The sequence below is a fragment of the Grammomys surdaster genome, unplaced genomic scaffold, assembly GCF_004785775.1.
Source record: "Grammomys surdaster isolate TR1022 unplaced genomic scaffold, NIH_TR_1.0 128, whole genome shotgun sequence".
Classification (NCBI taxonomy): domain Eukaryota; kingdom Metazoa; phylum Chordata; class Mammalia; order Rodentia; family Muridae; genus Grammomys; species Grammomys surdaster.
Window position 1 is genome coordinate 3,963,955 of NW_021604586.1, and position 24,469 is coordinate 3,988,423.

The 24,469-nt window shown below is 51.2% G+C and overlaps 1 protein-coding gene across 1 annotated transcript in view; it reads left to right on the forward strand.

The window, feature by feature from the left end:
* The window catches only part of Crispld2 (cysteine rich secretory protein LCCL domain containing 2), a 58,578-nt gene that overhangs the window by 20,116 nt on the left and 13,993 nt on the right, over positions 1–24,469 (forward strand). Inside the window, exons 3-13 of the mRNA XM_028752755.1 lie at positions 475–593; positions 2,497–2,629; positions 2,957–3,072; positions 6,161–6,261; positions 10,600–10,743; positions 13,221–13,281; positions 15,945–16,011; positions 16,416–16,546; positions 17,356–17,399; positions 17,990–18,062; positions 19,886–19,961. Of these exons, the coding sequence (XP_028608588.1) occupies positions 475–593; positions 2,497–2,629; positions 2,957–3,072; positions 6,161–6,261; positions 10,600–10,743; positions 13,221–13,281; positions 15,945–16,011; positions 16,416–16,546; positions 17,356–17,399; positions 17,990–18,062; positions 19,886–19,961 (1,065 nt within the window). The remainder of the gene's footprint in view (positions 1–474; positions 594–2,496; positions 2,630–2,956; positions 3,073–6,160; positions 6,262–10,599; positions 10,744–13,220; positions 13,282–15,944; positions 16,012–16,415; positions 16,547–17,355; positions 17,400–17,989; positions 18,063–19,885; positions 19,962–24,469) is intronic.

Sequence of the window (24,469 nt, forward strand, 5' to 3'; positions counted from 1 at the left end):
TTTTTTTTTCTGGCAACGTATCACGGTGGACCAGGAAAGACCGGTATCCCCAGGCGGTCCTACAGGCCTAGGTTCAGAGCTTGGTTCTAGACTATCTGGGTATGAGCCTGTGGGCCTCTGGCCTGGCTTCTCAAAGTGTCGGCTCTCTATTCTGTAAGATGAAATAAAATGGGCACCCTCCAGGAATGAGGCAGGAAGTTGGGAGAGACTTGGGTGCATCCAGAGCTGGCACTGGGACTGTGGGTGAGCTCTTGGCCCCTAAGAATAACCCGTGAGTGACCAAGATCTCACCTGACCTCTCTGTGTCTGACTTCGGTCATTTGGCAACTCCCACCACCACCACCACCATCCCCCAGTTGTGCACTCTCCAGGACATCTCACAGGTTAGAGGCACAGCCTGCACTCTGACAGTCCCGGGGCTGGGATTTCTGCTTTGTCCTCCTGACGGTCTGCTGCCCTCTCTCTACCCTACAGACTTGGGATGAGGAGCTGGAGAGGTCCGCGGCAGCGTGGGCACAGCAGTGTCTGTGGGAGCATGGGCCTGCCAGCCTTCTGGTGTCCATCGGGCAGAACCTGGCTGTGCACTGGGGCAGGTAAGAACAGCTGGCATCCCGAGCTGCAGCGTCCCCTACTTGAGTGTGAGCTGGGTGCTGCCACAGAGGGCGTGGCATTCCCGTGTGTCATCAAGGTGTCGGGTGGTAGAGTACATGGGTGGGATGCTCTGGGTTCGATTCCCAGCAAAAGAAACAAACAAACAAACAAACAAACAAACAAACAAACCGCCTAATGGGGCAACCTGAAGCTCTGACAGGCTCAGCTCAGCCTACCTGCTTGGCCAGGCACCGGTGCATTTTTCCAAAGTCCAACTGCAGTCCAGACTGCCCCCCTGGCTGGCTTCCCTTTTCCCTCTATGGGTCCCTTTCCTTCTAGCATACTGGTGTGTAGCAAGCATAGCATTCCTGTGTGAAGATGGCCTTTCTTAACAGACCCACCTGCATCCTTTCTGTCCCCATGGCTTGGGTTTGGTGCTTGGTTCTATTCTGAGGCCCTCTGTTCATCCTCCAGGGATGCTGGGACAGGGATGGGGTCAGAGGCTCAGACTGTCCCCTCCTTGATCGGTAGGATCCTCCCCTAAGGCATACTGGTGGATAGTATCCCTAGGAGTGACAGGCAGGCCCCCTTCTGCCCCAGCTCCTCATGACACATGCCTCTGAGGGGCTGACCAGGGTGGGAGGCCGGGTCTGGGGACTTGCTGACCACAGCTGCTGGTGCTGGTCCCAGCTGATAATTGTTACAAGACCTCAAACTGCCTGGCTGACCGCAATGCTGTCACAAAGGGTCACTTTGCCGGAGACATCATTCTCCACGAACCACTGTTTACACTTGCCGTGGGTTCACAGACAAGTTCTTATTTTTCTCCCTGACTGAAACAAAACAGAATAGTGAGTGCATAGCGGCTCACACCTGGAGCCCCGGCACTCAGGACAGGGAGGCAGGGGAGTCGAAAGTTCAAGGCCATCCTGGAGCAGTGGCTGCAGATCCATGGTCCCACCACGGTGTCAGAGCTGTGTGTCACTTCTCAGCCACTCAGTGTCTGTCAGATATGTCTACCCTTCATCCCTGTCTCCTTGCAAAGTCCTTCTGCTTGGCCCTGATCAATTCTCTCTCTGTCTGTCTCCTCCCCCACCTCTCTTGGCCCTGATTGATTTGATTCTTTCTCTCTCTTTCTCTCCTGGCCCTGATTGATTCCCTCTCTCTGTCTGTCTCTCAGTCCTGATTGATTTGATTCTCTCTCTCCTGGCCCTGGTTGATTCCTACCCTCCCCCCACCCCCCGTGTGTGTTTCTCTCTGTCTCTCTGTCTCTGTCTGTCTCCATCTCTCTTCCTCTCTCAGCCCTGATTAATTTGATTCTCTCTCTCTCTCTCTCTCTCTCTCTCAGCCCTGATTGATTCTCTGTCTCTCTCTGTTTCTCTGTGTCTGTCTGTCTCTGTCTCTGTGTGTGTGTGTGTATGGGGGACCTCCCACGTGTAAATACCACTGTCGAGCTTCACTCCACCCCTCTTTTCACTTTTTGTCTTGAGTCAAGTTCTCACTGAGTCGTCCAGTCAATTCACTCTGCAGCCCAGACTGGCTTTGAACTTGATATCCCCCTGTGTTAACCTTCTGGAGTGGCTAAGGTGAAGGGTGTGCCACCCCTCCCCTGCCCTGGGAGCATTCACATCTTGAATGGAGGTGATCTTGGCCGTAGTGTCTGAAACCTTGACTTCTTGAGTTGATTGTATTTCACCTGTTGTAAGTAAAAATGGATACATAAACGGATACATAATTAAGGCATCAGAAGTAAATGTCTCGCGCACACACACACACACACACACACACACACACACGCTTGGAGACTTGGAGGCCACCTAGGATGGGGTGGTTTCAGGCAGATGCTGGCACGGCACTGAGAACCTGGCCTGATCTGTGGGCCACCCACTACTTCTGTCCCCATAGGTACCGCTCTCCTGGGTTCCACGTGCAGTCATGGTATGACGAGGTGAAGGACTACACCTACCCGTACCCCCACGAGTGCAACCCGTGGTGCCCCGAGCGGTGCTCAGGAGCCATGTGCACCCACTACACACAGGTAATGCTGTAGGAGCTGAAATGCACTCAGCCTGTGCCCCAGACCTGGGGGGTGTGTTTGGGAATGGGAGTGTGTGAGGCCTTGACTTTAACTCGGTTTGTCTCTGAGCACACTGGTTAGGCCGCACTGTTTGCTATAGACGGCTTCACGGAGGAGAGACTTAGAATATAGACTCTGGAAACGTCTATGACGGTTTTACAGTTGAGCGCATATAGCTCGTTTTTAAAAGACAGGCACACTCCCCAGTCGGTTGCCCTTCCCCGGTGCCCTATAGAGTCACCCTGGGGCACCCCACCCCTGAGCTACAACACGGCGCTGTCATTTCAGATGGTCTGGGCCACCACCAACAAGATTGGCTGTGCCGTGCACACCTGTCGGAACATGAACGTCTGGGGCGACATCTGGGAGAACGCCGTGTACCTCGTCTGTAATTATTCTCCAAAGTAAGACTGCGTAGTCTCTGTCACACAAGCCAGGCTGGGATATGCTTGTTAGCCACAGGGGAATGAGCTAAAACTGGTCACAAGAGCGAAGTCTCAGTTACCTCACTAACAAAGAGTCTAGAAATGGCTGCCTCTAGGTAAGCAAGTGGGCTGGAGAGTCAGTAAGACTTGGGCTTCCTTAAGGTCCTCATGGCCCCAAGGTGGCTGCTGAGTTCCAGCGCCGTGTCGTCACATACACTTCCGCTTAACATAGTAGAATTGCAGGAATGAGTTGTCTCCTCTGGCATTTCCCCACAAAATGTTGTTGGCCTGAACTAGATCAATCATAGTCAGGGGGACCACAATTGCTCCAACTGGTTTTCTGAGTCATCTCCTAAGACCGCTTGTACAAGCAAGGGTAGCAGTTGTCTGACAGGAGGGAGAAGTGGAGTGGAGAGTGAGGTGAGGAGAAAGAGAGAGAGAGGGAAGAGAGGAGAGGAGAAGGAGAGAGAGAGAGAGAGAGAGAGAGAGAGAGAGAGAGAGAGAGGGAGAGAGAGAGAGGGAGAGAGCGCATTGCTAGTGCCATTTTCTCTGAAATGGAGACACAGGTTGAGTCTTCTAATCAGAAACATAACTCTTAGGGGCCAGTGAGATGGCTCAGCAAGTAAAGGGGCTTGCCTCCAAATCTGATGACCTGAGTTCGATTCCTAGGACCCACTTGATCTCCCACCAGACAGAGTCTATCATCTTCTCCTTCCCTTCCTGAACAGGCCACACCAGGTCTGCCCAGTGTAGCTGCTGTCCTCACAGAGCACCCCAGTCACAGGGCATCATTCACCCAACGGCTTGCTGCACAGATATGTACAGAGCACAGAGCTGCTTACCCATTCGCAGCCTGTGGTTTGAACAATCATGCTGGCCGCCATCCCAGCACGGGCACGGGGCTGTGGTGGACTCTCTGACATGCTTATTACAAGAGGAATAAACTAATACGGGTCAGAGGAGGGGGAGTAGGGCGGGGTGGGGGAGCTGTGGGGTTGGGAGGGGGAAAGACTGTGGAGAAAGCATGGAGTGTGGCTTTGGGGTGGCCGCTGAGCGGCCATATTCCTGCAGGCTCTGCTTCTGAGGCGATTCCTAGGTCAGCTGAAGGTGCAAAGTGAGAGACAAGTTGGATTAAATCTTTATGTTTAAAAAATGCTGGCAGCTCTAATCAGAAACCTAACTCTTGGGGCCAGTGAGAGGGCTCAGCCGGTAAAGGGGCTTGCCTCCAAATCTGACGACCTGAGTTCGATTCCCAGGACTTACATAGCAGGAAAAGAGACGGCCAAGTCCCACGTGCACACACACCCACACATTTAGTAAATAAATGCAAAAAGATTTAACAGAAATAAAACCTTCCCCTTCCCGAGCCGGGAGGTGGTGGTGCACACCTTTAATCCCGGCACTTGGGAGGCAGAGGCAGGTGGATTTCTGAGTTCGAGGCCAGCCTGGTCTACAGAGTGAGCTCCAGGACAGCCAGAGCTATACAGAGAAACCCTGTCTCGAAAAAACAAAAACAAAAAAACCTTCCCCTTCCCTGGTGCTATTCTCTCCCCTTTCTTGGTAAAAGCACCACAGTGTCAGGGTCTTTTGTTGAGCCAGCCTAGGACCTATAGTGAACACTTCAGGCTAGGGCCTGATGGCAGACACTTGTTCACATCCTGTATGGGAGGGAAGACATCAAGAATGAAGGCCCAGAGGCATTGATTCGAGGGAAATGTCCCCTGGCTTGCAGTCACCCATCTTCCTGCTGTGTGCCCACACAGCTATGGAAGATATGAGACAGTGAGCATGCGTGTAGGACTCCTCTCGTGTGGGTTCTGGTCCTACTGAGCAGGGCCCCACGTATTAACCTTAATTACACTCCTAAAGGCCCATAGGTGGCCACAGGTGAGGCTGCCTTCATTGCGAATGGGGGCGGGGCACTGCCTGCAAGACCCATCCATGGTCAGTTTGTTTGCTAGTTACTTTTGACTGCTGTATAATATTCCACACTTCCCATGGCCTTTCCCTTCAAGAGGCTTTCCCGGGCTCTTAGCCCCTCAGGACACCATCATGGAACCAGGGAGGGGATGACACACAAGAGGCTGGGACTGGAGCAAGATGTGCCTGGCTCTTGTCCCTATGGCCTCACGTGTGCAGACAGTGCCATCCGTGGACTAGTCCACGGTTTGGGAGCCTAGACATCTGCTGTCTGGCTAGAAAGGCCAGCCAGCTCAGTGAACACCGGTCTCTACCCTTACAGTCCTGGAAACCTGGAGGTGTGGCCTATCTTTAAAGAAAAAGAGTCCAGTGTTCTGAAGAGAACTGGGCTTGGGGAGCAGGAGAAAGCCCCTGTGGGCAAGGAGACCACCACGCTCTCCCATGAACAGCTGGGGGGCATTTCAGTCTTTTCTTGGTGTCCCACTGAAGTTCACCTCAGTGCCCACCACTGTGTGTCCCCAGCCCAAATACGTGAGGGCTTAGAATTGTAGGGTCCACAGCCGTGTCCAGAGATTGTCCCAACTGTCCAGGTGGGCCTATAGAGAGGAGAGTGTTCTGTGACAGGGCAGAGGAGGAAGCAAGACCCCTCCCTCAACATGGGCCACCTCCCTCCCTGGCTCGGGGTTATCAGCACTCTCTGGTCATTGGAGTAAGCCACGGGGTACACAGAGGTGTCTATGCAGCATCTTGTTGGCTCTAACAAGGAGCTCCTGCCTCTCTAGAAAGCCACCACAGGCCACCCTAGAGGGCCTCTTTGCTTTATTTATACTATCAAGACCGTTGACAGAGGGTTGTCCTAGTGACTACCCACTAAATGAATAATGAGCCAAACCTCTGGTTTGGGGACACTGGCTGAGGTCACTTAGATGGGTCTGGGGCCACAGATGTTACCCAGGGAGCCATTCCTTACACAGCGCTCAGTGACAGGCTGTCATCACAGTGCCCAGAGCCCCCTGGCTGACTGAGCGGGAGGCCAAGCAACTGCCTTTTCTTTACCCAGACCTGTCAGGGACTCTGTTTGGGGTCCCCTGGTGGACTCCTGGGCCTAAAGGATGACCTGATCATGGTGTTTCTGTTCTATCTTCAGGGGAAACTGGATCGGCGAGGCCCCCTACAAGCATGGCCGTCCCTGCTCCGAGTGTCCGTCCAGCTATGGAGGTAGATGCCGGAACAACCTGTGCTACCGAGGTAGGTGGTTTGAGGGTCACATCTCTGGTGTGGCTTCTGGCCTCTGAGCCACAGCTGGTGACGGCTGAGGTGGAAGTGAGGTCAGATGCAGACTCACCCCTGCAGCCCCTCCTGCCCCCCCTCTACCCTCTGCACTCAGTGCCTGCCACCTGAAGATAGCACTGTCCTGAGATGCTCCTCACAGGCAGCTCCTTGGCCCAGTCCCAGTGGACAGTGGACATGGCCTTGACCTGGACCCCTCTCCTACACCTTCCTTAGCATGTGCAGTCTGCTAAAAAACAGATGGTTGTTAAGTCAGAAGTGGTAGCTCACACCTGTCATCCCAGCACCCGGGTGGTTGAGGCAGGAGGATTGCCATGAATCTGAGATCAGTGTAGGTACTTAGTAAGACTCTGTTTCACTCCCCAAACAAAACCTGCAGGAAGAATCAAGATGATTAAATGTGAAACTCAAAGCAAATGGTCCCCATCAGCCACAGGCACTGGTACCTTGTCCTGAACATGTCTCTGTTTTCCTCTTGAGAGTGATGACTCTCAAGGCTGCCTGGGGGCTGGGGCAGCTGGGGGGCAGGCTGCTTTCTATCTCCAGGGGAGCCTACAGGCATGGCTCGGTTGGCTCACACTGGGCTGCATAGGAAGCATCCGTTTCTCTTCCCACCGTAAACACCACACGTTCTCAAGCCTAACACGCTCTTTACATTCCGGGATAGTTAGTTCTGGCTCTCAGACGTTTGGTCTCAGAAGAGGGGTTGAGATCACCAGCAGGGCAGATGTCTGTGGTTGAGATTTCTATTCTGTGTCGTTCTAGTAGCTAGCCTGGGCTGACAGCGTAGGGAGCAGGCTCCGCTTCAGCGGAGGGTACTCATGCAGTAGTGACCTTCTTACCTGTATGGTCCCTGAGATCGGCATGGGGTCAGTGTGTTGGACCCTGGGATGGGAAACAGCAGAGTACATAGTTCACAATAGGCCCTCTGCTACTCCACTTAGCTGTGGTGAAGGGTGTCACCAGAGGTCCGGGATGGATGAAGGAACAATCTAGACCCTGTTCACAGTCTATCCCATGAACTGCCTTGTGCCAAGTCCCTGCGACAGCTCTTCCTTGGAGACAAGTTTTATCTCCACCTTTAGGAAGTCTCTGAATGTCAGACAGACATGCACCTGCCATCTTGTTCAAGTACCTGGTTGTCCTGTTATTACAGCTGCTGGTGCACCCCAGGGCACGAGGGGTGGTGTGTGTGTGTGTGTGCGCGCGCATGCAGGTGCATTCTACATGCCAGTGAATAGAGACCCTCACCACCACAGAGGGCTCTTTCAAGCAGCCAGAGCACAGAGAGGCCCCAGACACTGGCTTTACCCGTCCCATGGTGCCCGTGGGCTTATTCCTTTATTTGTGGTGGAAAACACCCAACTCTGTTTGGCAGTCATTGTGGTTTCCTCAGCTAGCCATGCAGAAAACCTCCCCTAACTTGGCTTATCTACATAAGCCACTAAATAAGGATGTGCCATGGCACCCTTAAGGCCGTGACCTATAATGGGGACACGGGATTTAAGGATAAAGATAGACATTTCCTTCTATCCGGCACCTCTCTGTGGGGAGAATAACAGGCTGGGGAGGAACCCAGTTCCATGTCCAGCTACGTCCCAGTTCTGTGAGCTTAGATGCAGCAATGGTCACCAGGGACTGCCCTAGTTCCTTTGGGTCACATATCCCTATGGCATCCCACGGAAGGAATTGGAGTACATGATTTTCAGCTTTCCACTTTTATGTGTGGATCTAGGGGACCCTTCCAAACCAGATTTGGCTCAGGGAAAGCTGAGCTTTTAAGTCATCAGGTCTTAAAGCTAGTGGAAGAAACCCAGTCCATGCCCAGACAGCCCCGCCGTCCGTCCGTCCGTCAGTGAGGGGACTGTGAATGCCTGCATTGATCAGACGGGCCTTGTGGCTGCCTGTGTAGCCCAGGGGCTCTGTGGAGGTTCAGCCCAGAGCTGGTGCTACTTTACTTTGGGAATTCTAGCCTTGGGAACCTTAGAGCTTGATGCTGGGCATTCTTTTTCCTTGGCTCTCAAGCGGTGAGGTTTGAATCGCTAAGTTCACTTTGGATTTTGGTGAGCTTCTTCCATGTATGGGATAATGGGGGTCTGGTGGGCCAGGAAGCTGGGGCTCCTGGAAGCCAAGATGAAATTACAGCCAGCCATATGTATGTTCTTTCATCTCTGCCTTCCCTGTCCCTTCTCCTCTCAGGTCAGGGCTAGCCTGGGATAAGTCAGTCCCCACTTACTTCCCAGTGCTCACCTAGACAGACAGGGGCACCTCACCTCTCTTTTTGGCCTTTCATTTGGATACCTGTCCTGCTGGCAGGGGACATCAAAACCCAGGCTTCTGCTCAATGAAGACAGCCCTTGGGGATGATGGGCCTCTGTAGAATCAGACAGGCCTGGGGGTGCTTCATTTTTCCTTCTTGAAATAGCCTTGGCCCAAACTGACGACCGTCTGACTCTGGCATCGGAGATGGCATTTTCCTAAGAAGCAGACTGCCAGCCTGGGGGGCACTCACCCCCTTCACTGGCTTGTGGGAATGTTAATAAGCAGGCCAAGGTGGGTGGGCTGAGCTTCAAAGGGTCAGCGAGGGAAGCATGTCCAGGTTTACTGGACATCAGGGAGGCTCTGGGCTTTCTCCTCTGAGGTACGTGGAAGGGCACTTCCTGGCTCTGCCATACAGACTTATGGAGAGCTGTGGTCCTCAGTGGGGCTGCCTGGGGGCTCACCATGGGTAAAGGCAGCTTGGGGAGGCCAGCCGATTCTCAGACTTTGCTTTGCTGGGTGTCCCGGCAGTCCATTTGTGGATGGAGCCACTCCCGTGTTGTCCTGAACGGGAGTGGAGGTTATTGAGCTGAGGCTACGAACCCCGTGAACAGTTCAGCCCACGGACTGAAGTGCTTTCAAACAGGGGTTGGGGGGTGGGTCGTGGTAACGGAGAAGAGACAGTACAGGATGCCCTTGGGTGGGAAACGACTGAGGGATTTCAGCCAACTAAGCTGCAGTCTTTGAAACCACAGAGCTGGAGTTTTGGATAGTTCAATGTACCAGGTCTAACACGTTTTGAAACCGAATCTCACTATGTCATCCTGGCTGTCCTTGAGCTGACAATTCTCCTGCCTCAGCCTCAGGAGTGTGAACATTACAGGTCTGCGTGATATGTCCTGCTTTTTAAGTTGAGGGAGAGTGTGTAGTGGTTAGGGTCTTTTGTCCTGTCATCTTGACACAATCTCGTATCACGGCCGCTATCAGCCTAGCCAGGAGGCACGTCTGTGGGAGCATTTTTTTTTTTGACTAATGATGGATATGGGAGGGCCCAGCCTACTGTGGGTGGTACCACCCCTGGCCAGATGGTCTTGGGTTGGAGGCTGAGCAAGCATAGAGAGCAAGGCAGTAAGCGATGCCCCTCCATGGCCTCTGCTTCAGTTCCTGCCCTAGGTTCCTGCTTCGGCTTCTTCACTGAACTGTACTCTGTAAGCCAAATAAGCCCTTCCCTTCCACGCTTGGTCCTGGAGGTTATCACTTCAATAGAAAGCCAACCAGGGCATAGGGTCTCCTTATGTAGCCTAGAGAGTCATGTTACTTACGACATAGCCAGGCTGGCCTTGAACTTGAAGCAATCCTCCTGCTTCAGCCTCCTGCACACTGAGATTATAGGCACTAGCTACTGTGCCCAGCCTGGTCCAGGGTTAAGATAGCCAATTGCCATGGCTAAGCCATGGCTTGAGCCAGGCGAGGGGGTCCCTGTCACTAGGGGTAAAAATAAGACATGAGTCTCTGTGACTTTGCCCCCAACAAATCTAGGAAGGAGAGGGACCTCTGAGAGAGCTCCAATTCTGGGGCTGTCGGTAGGGACGGGGTCAGAGGGTTGTGCTGAAGAGGAGGTGGGACAATTGAACACTTTGACATCCAGGTGTGGCTGCTGCACCCCACCCCCACACAGGGCTGCTTTTCTGAGGTCCAGAGTAAACATGGACGTGAGGTGACCATCCTCGGGGCTGGTAGAATTCCACCTGGGCAGGCCTGTCCCCAGCATAACCTCCTCTCTACAGATGAAACGACTCTTTGTGAAGCCAAATCGCAAAGTTGAGCCTCTAAGGTGCTTTTTTTCCCCAAAGAGGATTTTAGGGATGGATCTGGTGGCTAAGGATCTCTCTAGAATGTGAGAGGCAGAGGCAAGTGGATCTCTGAGTTTGAGGCTAGCCTGGTCTATACAGTAAGATCCCGTCTTAAAAACAAAACAAAACCGAAGGGCATTTTGGTTGAACCCAGCGTGTTCTCTTTCTCCCTTATCACCCTCAGAAGAGCCTTACAATCAGAAACCAGAGGTGGATGAGATAAACGAGGTGGAATCGCCCCCTGCTCTCGAGGAAACTCACGTCTGGGTTCAGCCCAGGGTGGTCAGACCCTCAAAGACCAAGAAGACCCCAGTCATCAACTTCATGAGTGAGTCGGTGTCTCTAGTCTCTGGGGTGCTTGCCTCCAAGCCATCTTTGATAGGGGCTGGTGGAGGAGGGAAGCTGGGTACCCTGCAATCCTGCAATAGGGAGAGGGTGGGTGGAGCTGGCTGGGCGCAACCCCAAGTCTTTTTTTTTTTTTTTTTTTTTTTTGGTTTTTCGAGACAGGGTTTCTCTGTGCAGCCCTGACTGTCCTGGAACTCACTCTGTAGACCAGGCTGGCCTCGAACTCAGAGATCCTCCTGCCTCTGCCTCGTGTTTGGATCGAAGACGTGCGCTACCACTGCCCAGTGCAAACCCAAGTCTTATTTGAAAATGATGTAACTTTAAAAAGTTACAGAAATAAGTCTTACGGGAGGGTGCTGGGCTGGCTCTTTTCTCCAAGTTTGTTTGCTGTTTGTTTGTTTGTTTGTTTGTTTAACTGTAGAGTCTCAGGGTACCCAGACTGCTCTCGAACTTGGTATGTAGCCAAGGGTGACCTTGAACTCCTGATCCTTGTTCTCCCACATCCAGTGAACCTGGTTTAATGTGGCACTTATGACAGAACCCAGGGCTTCCTGCATGTTAGCTAGGTACTGTGCCCACTGAGCTACACTCCCCCGCTCTCAAGGCAGATATATTTTTTAATTAATTAATTAATTAATTAATTTTATGTATATGAGTACACTATTGCTCTCTTCAGACACACCAGAAGAGGGCATCGGATCCCATTACAGATGGTTGTGAGCCACCATGTGGTTGCTGAGAATTGAACTCAGGACCTCTGGAAGAGTAGTTAGTTCTCTTAACCACTGAGCCATCTGTCCAGCCCAAGGCAGATATTTTAATGTTAGATTTCCCTGAGACTTTCAAAAGGACTCTGGGAGGAAGCTGAATTTCTCTGGGATATACTACCCACTCAGAAAGCAGAGCACATCACATCTAGGCTGGTTCTGGGATGGTCCACACATCCTTCCCCAGGTTCTGTCTCTCTCAGATTGGCCCCTTCCTCCACTCTGTAAGGCTTCCATTTGTTCATCTGTACAAGAAGGGTAGCCATAGCCGTGATAGGCTGACTGCAAAGATGGCTCATAGCAGTGTGAGTGAACCACCCAGAGTCAGTAGATGGTTCCCTATCTCTCAACATTAGAGGGTAAAATAGTGGTCCCGCCAGAGAGAGGTGTGTCCACTCTTCTAAGACATCCCATGGTTCTTTCCCCGCATGAGGCTCTTTTGGTCTTCAAACATGTCGCCCAACCTACAGCGACTGAAGAGCTGGCTTAACCAGGAAGAACGCTGGTGCCCTGATTGTCCCGACAGGGCCAGTTTTAATATACTGTAAAATTACAATCTTGTCCATCTCTTATTTTAGATTAATTTTGATTATTTTCAATTATGTGTATGCCCGCCTGTGGATAGGGTACATTAGAGCAGCGCTCTGCTGAGGAAGTCAGAGCCCGTGGAGCTGGAATTACAGACTGTCTGACCATGGGTCCTAGGACCTGAGCTCCGGTCCTCTGCAAGAGCAGTGTGTGCTTGTAACCACTGGGTCATCTGTATGGCGGCCCCTTGGTTGTTTTTGTCTTAAGCAACACTGCTCCCGAGTCCCCGAGAAGTCCTGAGAAGCCCCTGAGGAGTCCTTATAGAGCAGAAGGCTGCGGAAATGGTTGGCAAAATTCATGTTGGTCGGGAGAGACACAGCGTGGGTCAGAATAGCCAGGCTCCCTGTGTCTAGGCTGGAATGAGGACTCTTGCAAACACCACTGCCTATACATTTACCTTCTCATGTCTACCTCTTGTATACATCCCAACCCTGTGTAGAGTTAGCCTATCACAAGCTGTGTCCCCTGTACAACCCACCCCTTTGTAAGCTTTACCTTCCCAGACCCAAGTGGGGCTGTGGGGAGTGAATATGTGTCACTCATGGTCATATGGCTTTTTAATTTAATGCTCACAGAACCTTTTGAGGTGGGCACTGGCCCCTGTCTGCCTTGCTTGAGGGTGGTAGTTGGATACCAGCAGAAAATAACTTCTGCAACGCCACAACCACCTCTGTCTAAAGTGGTACTAAGTGTGGAGCTGGGCATAGTGATGGAGGTCTGTCATCCCAGTGTTCTGGAGGCTGAGGCAGGAGGATCTCAAGTGAGTCCAGTCTGGGCTAATAGTGAAAAATTACTAGAAGCTGGGTGGTGGTGACTCATGACTTTAATCCCAGTGTTTGGGAGGCAGAGGCACTCGGATCTCTGATTTCCAGGACATCCGGGTCTACAGAGTAAGTTCCAGGACAGCCAGGGCTACACAGAGAAACTTTGTATCTAACAAACAGACAAAACGAAAGAAAGAAAGAAAATGTTCAAGCCATAGCCAGGAGCTGTTACATTTGCTCTTATGGCATGGATTCCAGAAGGTTCCAGAATGTCCCTGGGAATGGAGGAGGGGTCTTCTAACCCTCCTGGTCTCATAGTCCCATTCCCCTGTCTTTCCTAGCCCAAGTGGTCCACTGCGACACCAAGATGAAGGACTCCTGCAAGGGAACCACGTGTAACAGGTGAGGGCTGGGCTGGGCTAGCTGCCCTTGGGACCCTCCTGAGGTACATGCCAGTCACGTGATCTGCTAAAGCCTTGCTTCCTACTCTGAGCCTCCTGGAAACACGGGAGACAATGGCACTCATACAGTTAGCACAGTGTACACCAGATCGAGCTGGAAGCTTCCATGTGTGCCATGTGCTGATTAGATTGCCCATGACGCTCTTCCATCCCCCTGACTGCTGCATCCTGCTGTCCCCTGACCGTGACACCCATTGTCACCCCTGACCACTGCCTCCCACTGAGCACTTGACTGACGAATGATCCACCTCTGTCACATGTCACTCGAGTTTCTCACCTCTCCCTCCTGGAGTCCATGAAACATTGAGGTGGGACACCCCATATATTATGGGATGTTGAGCAACCTCCCAGATCTTGATCTCTACCACATGCCAGTGGGGACAACCAAGACTGTCCCCAGGCACTGGTCAGAGTATCCTAAAATAACTCTACCCGGCACATGTTTCACCAAGTGCTTTGTCTCTGGTCCAGAGAGGGCTACAGCCTGCAAGGCTCCCTTGGATTACATCATGGGAGTGACACCCCTGAAAGCTCTTCTTGTAACCAGTGTGTCTCAACCCTAATGGGTGCTGATGAACCAGTTCTCACTCCAGTCTGTGGCTGACCTGTTGGTGTGAGTTCTGCTCTTGGGCCTGGCTTCAAGCTACCTGAGGTTTAGCCCACAGCCTGAGGTCTCTTAGGATTTAACAGGATTCCCTCTCTAAGCAGAACATGAGCCCTGCTCCCTGAGGGGAGATACCCTCATCTGGGTGGGGGGGGGGTGCCACTCAAGGCCTCTGCCCAGGGACACTGGCACCATCTGAGCCTGTCAAGAACTGAGTGAGTTATTTGGAGCATTGATTGGAAGGAGAAGGTGGCTCTCCTTCTCACCCAATGGACTTGAATCCCAGTGTGTGGGAGAGCCCTTCACTCACACAGGAGTGACAGGAAACAGAGTAGCCAGCATGTGGCTATCGCAGGAGAGCACCCGGTGACACCCACCGGGTGCCCTGCATAGCTATGGGAACCTTTTGCACAACTGTCCCGTGAGAGGAAACCACTGAGCGATGGTGACACAACCCAGATGTGACAAGCCAGATGTGCTGGCATGACCACCCCTAAACCCAGGACGACAGTCACTGTCTGCACTGGGTGAACTGGGTATCGAGCAGGTACCCTGGATCACATCTTTGGAGAGCTCTGGGGCAGTCTAGGCTCTCAGAAGATGGCTCTTCCTGGGCAGCCAGAGGCCGAGGGTCTGTTTACAGAGGCTTCAGAGTCCTCACGTCAGCCAGGGCGACTCAACCCAAACCACAACCTATGGAAGCCCAGCTTTACTACAGAAGTCACAGCCGCTAGGCTTCCCTCCACACTGGAAGCTATTTTTATTCATTATTTAATCCAGAAAACAATGCATAGAGGAAAACCAAAACCCACCAAGCATACCAGTGCCTCATCCGCTTGGCATGTGTCCCCCGCTTCTTTATCCGTGTGACTGAGGCTAGCCCCGCTCATGGGTTCACTGATCATTCTCCAAACTCCATCAGTTCTCCTCAGGCCTTTCTGTGTATAGCAGCCACATAGCAAGCTGACGAATGGTGACACAAAGCTACATTTGGCTGCACCTCTGTCACCTGCTGCCATCTGCCTAGTCCTTACAAGTCCCAGTGCACTTGATGTGCAGTTGAGGTAGCTTGCTGACTTTTTCCTGGACATGTACATATTTAGAAGGGAAATTGGGGGGGGGGTTGTCTGTGGATGTGGACTTGAAGGCTTTCCTATTGGTTAGTTTTTGGTCTGTGGTGAACAGGGGGATCAACATTCTATGTCATCCTCATTAAACGACAACAGCAGCAAACCCTGGCCTGCGGAGACGGCTCAGTGTAGGTGAAGGCTTGCTGTGCAAGTATGAGAACCAGAGATTTTCCCCAGCATCCTTGTAAAAGCTGAATGAGGGTCTGTACCCCAGTGCTGGGGGGGAGGAAGCAGAAACAGGTGGGTCCCAAGGATTTATTGGCCAGTCTGCCTACCTAACCAGTGAGCCCCAGGTTCAAAGAAAGACTTGTCTGGAAAAAAAAATAGGGTGTAGAGTGATCATGAAAGATCTAACACTACACTACACACACACACACACACACACACACACACACACGAGTAGTGTATGCCTGCCATCCTAACACCAAGGAGACAGAAGCAGGAGGATTGTCACAAATTTGAGAATAGTCTTAACTACATAATTAGCTCCAGGTCGTAACGGGTCACAAAGTAAGATTTAGTCTCTAAACAAACAAATGGGCTAGAGAGATGGCTCAGCAGGTAAGAACGGTTGCTGCTCTCTGTGAAGACCAGGGTTTGAATCCCAGCACTCTGCTGCGTGCGAAGACCAGGGTTTGAATCCCGGCACTCACACAGATGGTTCACAAATTCCTGTCTCTGTCTCTCCGAGGGATCTAACTAGCTCTTCTGGTGTCTGCAGGCATCTATACCTCTGTGTGCACACAGAAACACACATCGTGGTTCACAGCAGTGAGGTCCATCAGTGACACTCTTCTCATCACTAGTGAGGAAGAGTGGTGACGTCACTGGGCAACCTCACCAGCAAGCTTTTCTGTATTTGCCACCCAGGTACCAGTGCCCAGCAGGCTGTCTGAACAACAAGGCGAAGGTCTTTGGCTCTCTGTTTTATGAAAGCGTAAGTGTGGCCAGTGTTTCTTTACATCGCAAACAGGAAACCGCACCAGGTAGCCTAAAGCCGGTGGGACTCACAGAGACAGGTCTTCTCTCCTGGCTCAACCTGGAACGCCCGAATGGACCAATCTGAATGGACTCATGGGTTCAAAGTCACTGAAACCACTTCTGGGCACTGGGACTGAAAGTCTCTGCAGTTCTGGGGTCAGCAGGCTCAGCTGGAAGGACTTAAGCAGCCAGGATAAGTTCTGAAGCCATCCAGGGAAAGGATGTAGCTAAGGACGGCGGGGAATGGTCAGTGGGGTGTGTTTCAGTCCAAGTTTTTGAGTTTTGGTTGCCTGGGGACAAGGGCCTCAGGTGGCTCTGGAAGAGGAACTCTACATTTGTGGTCTCTTTGTCGCTCCGTAGTCTTCCAGCATATGCCGAGCCGCTATCCACTATGGTGTCATCGATGATCGAGGTGGCCTGGTGGATGTCACCAGGAATGGGATGGTACCCTTCTTTGTCAAATCTCAGAAAAATGGCATGGAGTCCCTGAGGTACCTGTCACGCGCGCGCACGTGCGTGCAAGTGTGCATATGTGTGTGTGTGTGTGTGTGTGTGTGTGTGTGTGTGGTCTGTGTGGTCTGTGTGGTCTGTGTGGTCTGTGTGGTCTGTGTGTGGTGTGTGTGGTGTATTTGTAATCCTGGCACTGGGGAGGCAGAGACAGGAAGATGCCCAGAACTCAGTGGCAACCTAGCCTACTTGCTGAGTGCCAGGTAAATAAGAGACCCTGTTCCCAACGTCCTTCCCACAAAAATGTGGATGGTCCCTGAGGCCAATTTCTGGTTTTCACACATATACACACATGCTTGCACACGTACCCCTCTCCCCTCCACAAGCATACCCTCCCCCACCCCCGCGGATTATTGAGACTTTGGGAAACATCTAAGAAAACAGGAAAACAAAAGACAGCTGGTGTCCCACAATTGTCTCTCTCCCGTGAGCCACAGCTGATCCAGTCCAGGGGTGCGTAGGGTTGGGCCAGCCACTGGCCCTACTTCATCTTAGGCATTTATGATCCTTTATTCTGGCTGATGCAGGATCACCATGAGTTCGAGGCGAGCCTGTGCTGCAGTGAGTTCTAGGCCTACTGGTATATATATCAAGAAACCAAAAAAAAAAAAAAAGTATTATTCTAAGAAGGGGTCTGAAGGCTTCTCTAGACTGCTGGCGATAAAAGGTTATACAACCCCACTCTAGAATATTCTAAGCTTCTTGGGTTCCCGTGTTTCAAGCAGGGCAGTGTGAGGCGTGGGTGCTGTGAAAAGCATAGTGTGTACTGACTGATTCATGTTTTCTTCTTCAGCAAATATAAACCATCTAGCTCCTTCACTGTGTCGAAAGTGAAAGGTAAGAGGACCAGACCCCGAGGGTGCAGAAAGACAGATGCGTGGGCCTGGGATTGCCCAGGAAACTCCCCTTCCCTGGTCCCTGCTTTATAGTTACCATTTCAGCCCGAGGCACTGTTCCCAGAAAGACTCTGTGAGGGGGAGTCCTAAAGGCTGCTTCTAAGCACATCTGGATTTGAACTCGGCTATAAATGACTGAGTCAGAGACACAGGAGCATGGCTGCCATCTGAATACCACAGACATGCTCAGTGTCGGGTCTTCTAAATAGAAGGCAGCCTTGATGGGCAGAGTCACTGCCCTGGCAGGGATAGATGCCAGGGAGATCTGAGACGGAAGCAGGAACCACTAGGGTCCCTTGGCTTCTCCATGTGTAGACACAAAATTGCACCCGGGGCAGTCAAAGATGGCACAGCAAGGGGCAGGTTTCAAAAGTGTTCAAGAGTGTTGGAGAGACCAAGGGAGATGTCTGTGCCTGCAGACACACTGGGGTGTGTGCACTCTGCTGGCCTGTGAGTGTGGGCACACAACCTGAACAATCTATCCACAGCCCCATGAACTATGGCCTCACACTTTCTGTCTCCTGTCCTCAGAGACAGCCGTGGACTGCCACACCACAGTCGCTCAGCTGTGCCCCTTCGAGAAGCCGGCCACCCACTGCCCGAGGTAAGAGGGACTGAGACTTTTCTCCTGTGGTGTTTGTCTTCTTGTGGACCTGCCTGGGGTCTGGCTCTGTCTATGGCAGGCATGAGCAGAAGGGTCTGTGCTGAGCTGTACCCAAAAGTTACTGCCACCCCTCCCCACACCCCTGTCGGCACAGAGGGGAGCCTTTAAAGACGCTGTTAGGGACATACGAGTGGCTGGAGCAGTCAAGGGGATTTCTTGAGTGTGACAGAGAAAGAGAAGGAAAGTGGCAGGAAACAGAAATGAGGAAAAGCTCATCAGGGTCCATGTGTTCATGCGGCCTTCCGACCTGACACCCTCCGGGAGCAGGCTTGAGAGTTCTCAGACTTGAGAATTGTTTTTTTAAACCCACGTACACACACACCACACACATACACATGCACACATACACACACATACCACACACACATACACAGACATACATATACCACACATACACAGAAACACACATACACACACACCACACACACACAATACACACCACATATACATACACATACACCCAACACCACACACATACACATACCTATACACACATACACACACACCCAACACCACACACACCACACACATACACATACCTATACACACATACACCCAACACCACACACACCACACACATACACATACATAACACACACACACACAATTCTTTCCCTGCCTTCTCCTTCTGTTCCTTTTCAAGAGCTGCCTCAGCCCGGCTGATTGGCTTCCTTCCTGCCAAGCATCCTGCCTGTATCTGGGCCAGGTGGCTTTCAGCCGCCATCTTGGCTTTGTGGTCCCTGGGCTCAGCCTGTGGTAAACTGTTCCAGACAGACACAAAGGGCCTTTTCTTAGTCAAAGCTCATGCTTTTCTCCTGGCATGGGGCTTGCCAGACACCTGGGGCCCTCCTATTTTTCAGTCTGAGGAGCCCTCTTCAACCCTGGGCCATCAGTTGGGTTGAGGCCATGGGTTCTATGGTAATCCAACCCTTTCTGCCTCAAGTTATCGGTGCCCTTCTTGGAACATTCTGAGTCACTGAGGTGAGGGCTCCCCACCCTTTCTCTCTACATAAGGAAATAGCCTTAAAAACTCTATTGATAATGATCTATATTCTGCTCCCAGAGCACACCCTGTCAACACTCAGGTAAGGAAGGTGCAACCCCACAGTCCAACACGCCTATCCTGGGGCCCTGTAACTTTATTTCTCTGTGACCTTCACTATGGCATTTTTGAGTTCTACATGCATGTTTGTTTGTTTTTTTTTAAGATTTATTTATTTTACGTGAGTACACTGTTACTCTCTTCAGACACACCGGAAGATGGCATCAGATCCCATTACAGATGGTTGTGAGCCACTATGTGGTTGCCGGGAATTGAACTCAGGACCTCTGGAAAAGCAGTCAGTGTTCTTAACCGCTGAGCCATCTCTCCAGGCCTACATGCATGGTTAAATAAAGACAAGGATGTGTTTACCACAGCCACCATGGGGGACAATGGCCTCCTTTCCTTCTGTGCTGGCCTTGATCCTGGCCCCTGTGTGTTTGAGGACATAGGATTACATCCAGCCCTGAGCTAGGATTCCTAGACCTCTGTCTCATCTGCATACTAGCAAGATGGCTCAGTGGGTGAAGGCACTTCTTGCCAAGTCTTACAACATGAGTTCGATCCCCAGGACCCATGTGGTGAGATAACTGACTCCTGCAGGTTGTCCTCTGACCACTACACACAAACTATGGCATATATAGTTCTCTCTCTCTCACATACACATGCACTCATGCATACACATACACACACATGCACTATGATTGTGTCTCATTTCCAGAGTCCGCTGTCCAGCACGCTGTGGAGAGGAGCCATCTTATTGGGCCCCTGTGTATGGAACCAACATCTATGCTGACGTGAGTAGCCTAAATTCCTGAGTTGCCACCTCAGAAACCCAGTCCCAGGATGTGGAAGCCAGGACCTGAGATCTCATCCCACAGCCTGTGGCTATACCCAGCCAATCAGTTCCTGCAGCCATAGCCCCAGCATCCCATCCATACATGGGCCCACTTCCTGTCTGTCTGTCTGTCTGTCTGTCTGTCTGTCTGTCTGTCTTTGTGTATGGGAAGCTCTAGCATGTCTCCTGTTACTTAGATGGTCTTCCCTGGTTTGAAGGTCTTTGCGTTTCACAGGTTTCATTTTCTCGGATATTTACTCGCCGCCATAGTTGGGGTCTCTGTTGCTGTGATGAGCCCCGTGGCCAAAAGCAAGTGTGGAGAAAAGGCTTTATTTCAGCTTACAGCTCTCAGGTCGTAGACCATCACTGCGGGAAGCCAGGGCAGGGACTCAAGGCAGGAACCTGGAGGCAGGAACCGACTGCACACTGCTTGCTGGCTGTTCCCTTTGTTTGTTCTCTTATAGAACTCAGAACCAGCAGCGGTATTAAGTGAGCCTGGGGTGAGCTGGGTCCCCCCTAGGGTGAGCTAGGTCCTCCCACATTGGTCACTGAATCTAGAAAATGCCCTATAGACTTGTCTTACAGGGCAATCCGATGGAGGCAAGCTCTCGTTTGAGAGTCTGTCTTCCCGGATAACTCTAGCTTGGGTCAAGTTGATGGAGAAAAGGACAGCTTGGTCACCTTTGCATCCCTCTGTAGACTTTTCACAAGGTCGGTCAGTCTGCTACTGTTTCTTTTTGCCTCGTATGCTCTCAGCTATAAGCACATAGAAAACAAAACTCTGTCTAGTAGTCTCTCCTAACTCAGACGAGAAGGTCTAGTTTTGCTTTGTTGATTTTTCAGAGCTCAGCCTGTTCCCTCCAATGTCCAGGGCTTTGGGACACAGTGACCCAGAAGGGGCAAGCCCCTGGCCTCCACTTCCTCATCTGATCGAGGCCTGCCCCACCCTCCCAGCACACACAATTCCTCTGAGTTCTTTTTGTCTCTGTGAGTGGAAATCCCAGAGCCAGCCAGATTTGTCCAGCCCACGGTATCTTCTAGTTCTAAACCCTGCCAGCTGGTGTATCATGTCTCCAGCTAACTCGTCCCTTACATTTTCCCAGTCCTCTGCAAACGGCTCTCTTCCCTCGCCATCACCATCTTTGTTTCCATTTGCCTTCAATTGTCCCAGATCCCTGTAGGCGTGAAGTCACTTACTTCCTTAAGGCCAAAGTGGCCTTCATGACTAAGCCTTTTTCCTTGTCTTTTTTTTTTTTTTTCTTTATGAGGAAAAAAAAAAAGCTGTCTGGAAAGCTACTTAGTTGAAATTAAATTCTGAATGTTAGAGTTTTTATGAAGAAGGAAAATACGATGTATTCATTGTTATAGCTCACCTAATAGGAAGCCCCAAGTTCCATCCTCAGGAAAAGAAACAGAAAACAAAACAAGATAAGCCCCAAATTGTGATTTTTAAAATGTTTTCAGAATAAAAGAATGGACCAAAAACTTTCAACCAGATACAAACCATTTAAAAACTTGACAGTTACCTGATAAAATACAACTCAAATTTAAATGTACTGAATGGAATAAAACAATTCTTCATGCAAGAGCACAAGAGGTACACATAAAAATGCAGATTTTTTTTCATAAGACATGAAGACCAAATCTGTATGCAACAAATAACATAGAGCCAGGCGGTGGTGGCGCACGCCTTTAATCCCAGCACTTGGGAGGCAGAGGCAGGCGGATTTCTGAGTTTGAGGCCAGCCTGGTCTACAGAGTGAGTTCCAGGATAGCCAGGGCTACACAGAGAAACTGTCTCAAAAAAACAAAAAACAAAACAAAACAAACAAACAAAAAAAAACAAATAACATAGCAACCGAACACATAAAGCAGAAAGTTAGAAGTCATAAACAAGGCTGCTCTATTCATTTCTCCTGTACATGTGTGACAGCCATGCTGCCAAGCTTTTTCTCAGTATCTACTGTGTCTCAAGTTTTAGAAAAATACCTTGTTTAGGAATCCTTGTCATTTGGCAAAGGGAGAAAAATAACGCTCAGAACAGTCTGATCCAAACACCACAGCGAATACATGGCAGAGTGAGATGGATATACTCTCTCCCTTCTTCATGGTTATCTGTACCTTTATGGTTATCTGGACAGGGGCAGGCATGCAGGTGAATGAAGCCTTTAATGAATATATCTCCTTGAGCTTTGAGCCTTGGAAGTGGCTGGGCTTCTGTCTGGGCCTGGCATACAGTAAAGGCTCGGTATTTATTGCACAAAAAGATACTGCAGTTGTTGATGCTAAAAAAAAAAAAACCCTTTATTCGGAAGATAGGAAGGAAGGAGAGGAGAAAATAGAAAGAAGAGGAGGGAGGAAGGGAAAAAAGGAGAGAGAGACAGAGAGACACAGAGAGACAGAGAGAAAGGCCACGGGCGGGCAGGAGGACAGAGCAAGAGTGTGTCTCTATCCCTAGGTTCTGCTGGCCTGTGTTTCTAGGTCACCTTGTATTCTGGGAAATGAGGCTGCCTCTTGGAAAATGTCTGTTTAGCTAAGAGATTTATTTTGGGAGTGTAGTCTCCAGACCTTTGAAGGGCCTCCGAGTGCCACGGATACAGCCATTTGCAGAGTGCCTGTCCTGGCTGCAGCTCCCTTTGTGGTGAGCTGCAAGCAGGATTGTCTGGGTGTGGCTCAGACACCAGAGCCGAGGTCAAGAGGCCCGAGCTGGCCCCAGGCAGGGGAATTACCCATGTGGATTTCTTTCCCCACTGAACCTCAGTTTCCTTGCTCATCCTGGGGTCTCCTGCCCAAACAAACTCTCATTGTGTGGGCATCAGGATCACAGAGAGGAACAGTGTTTGGATGAGCCTCCCAGCCCCTCCACAGCTGTTCTGACCCAGCCACCCGAGTAGCGAGTAGCGCTGTAGAACCTATATTAGAACACGCCCCCAGGGTGCATGGGCTGCTGAGGAAGGGGCTTGGAATTCAAGGACAGTCCTTGAGAGTTTGGGGTCCTGGAGATGGTGACAGTGGGTTCAGCAGTCGGTGGCCTTTGTCTATGGCATCCCTGAACCTTGCAAGGAGAAACACAGCTGCCATCGCTCTTCAGAATGTCCCAGGCTGTGGGACCATGGCTCTGCTGTCCTTGAGTGACCCTTAATCTCCTGTCTGCTGAGAGGGATTGATAATGACCAGTGACCCCAGTGACCTTGTGGGCTCATGATGTCAGAGTGAGTGACAGACTGGGCACACCTCCAGTGTCACCTTTGCTGGTGGCACAGCACATTAAGCAGTTTATACGGGCTGCCCTGGGTCCCAGAGCTGCCAAATGCCAGGGCTGGCCGGCGAGACTCTAGGATCATAGGGTTTGTTACGAAATGGCCCTGAATTAATGTTGAACCAGCATGAGCAGAGAGTGGACACCCTCTCCATGTGGCAGGAGAGTCAGGGGAAGGATGCGTGTTTGTCTGTCAGTTGTCAGAGATGTGAGCATCACCAGGCGTGAGATGTGAGAATGGCCTGCTCTGTATCCAGGAAATGTGGGCGTCATGGTATCTGGAATTCCTCCAGGGAGGGGATGAAGGGCCCAGCCATGGCCTCTTGGCTTCAGGAGAAGACTCACCTCTCATGGGGTGAGTGTGCAACCCCAGGAGGCTTGGCAAATACTAGGAAGCCTTTCCTGGCACTTGCCCCACAGGAAACTGATGCCTTGCTTCTGGAAATGTCAATCCCTAGACAGGACGAACATATCTGAGAGACAGACACAGTGACTGGTCAGTTGCCAGTCAGCCAAGAATTCAGAGAATTATGTCCATTCAGAGAATTATGTCCATTCAGAGAACGAGCCTCCGAGAAGTGTTTTCTGGGGATTCTGAAACCGAGTGAAGGTTTGGTGTCACCAGTATCCCCACCGGTCTTAGGGACAAATGCAGGTCCGTTGCTTCTTAACCTTTCACAGCACAGACCTCTTTGGGAATTGGAATTTGTACATCCTTCTTCAAGGGAAGAAAATAAAAATGTGTCTCCATGAAGACAGGGTGACTAGGCCACGCTGCCATGCTCAGGATTGGAACCAGACCCTGCTAGTCACCAGCCTGACAGGCCTCGGCCCGGGACCATTTGGGGATAAGTATCCTGTTTGCATCATTTGTCGACTGAGGAAGACAAGATGTGTCCCCAAGGCATTAAAGACCAGGCCTTTGGTTTTTGAGCCTTCCAGCCTTTGGCAGCTATTGTAACTGCCCAGGGAGCAGGGCAAATTTTCCTGAGAAGACCATGCAGTGCTGGTTTCTCCCTGGATGGAGAGAGTGCCCATAGACCAAAGGAAGAACGCCCTCCAGGTTCATCCTGGTGAACCAGTGAGTTTACTGGGGTTATGTATAGCACTGTGGGTGACTCAGGCCACCAAGAAGTCTCACAGTTGGTGTCTAGACAGCTATACCAGTGAAGAGCCCCCTGGAGTGGCTCAGGACTATACAGGAAGAG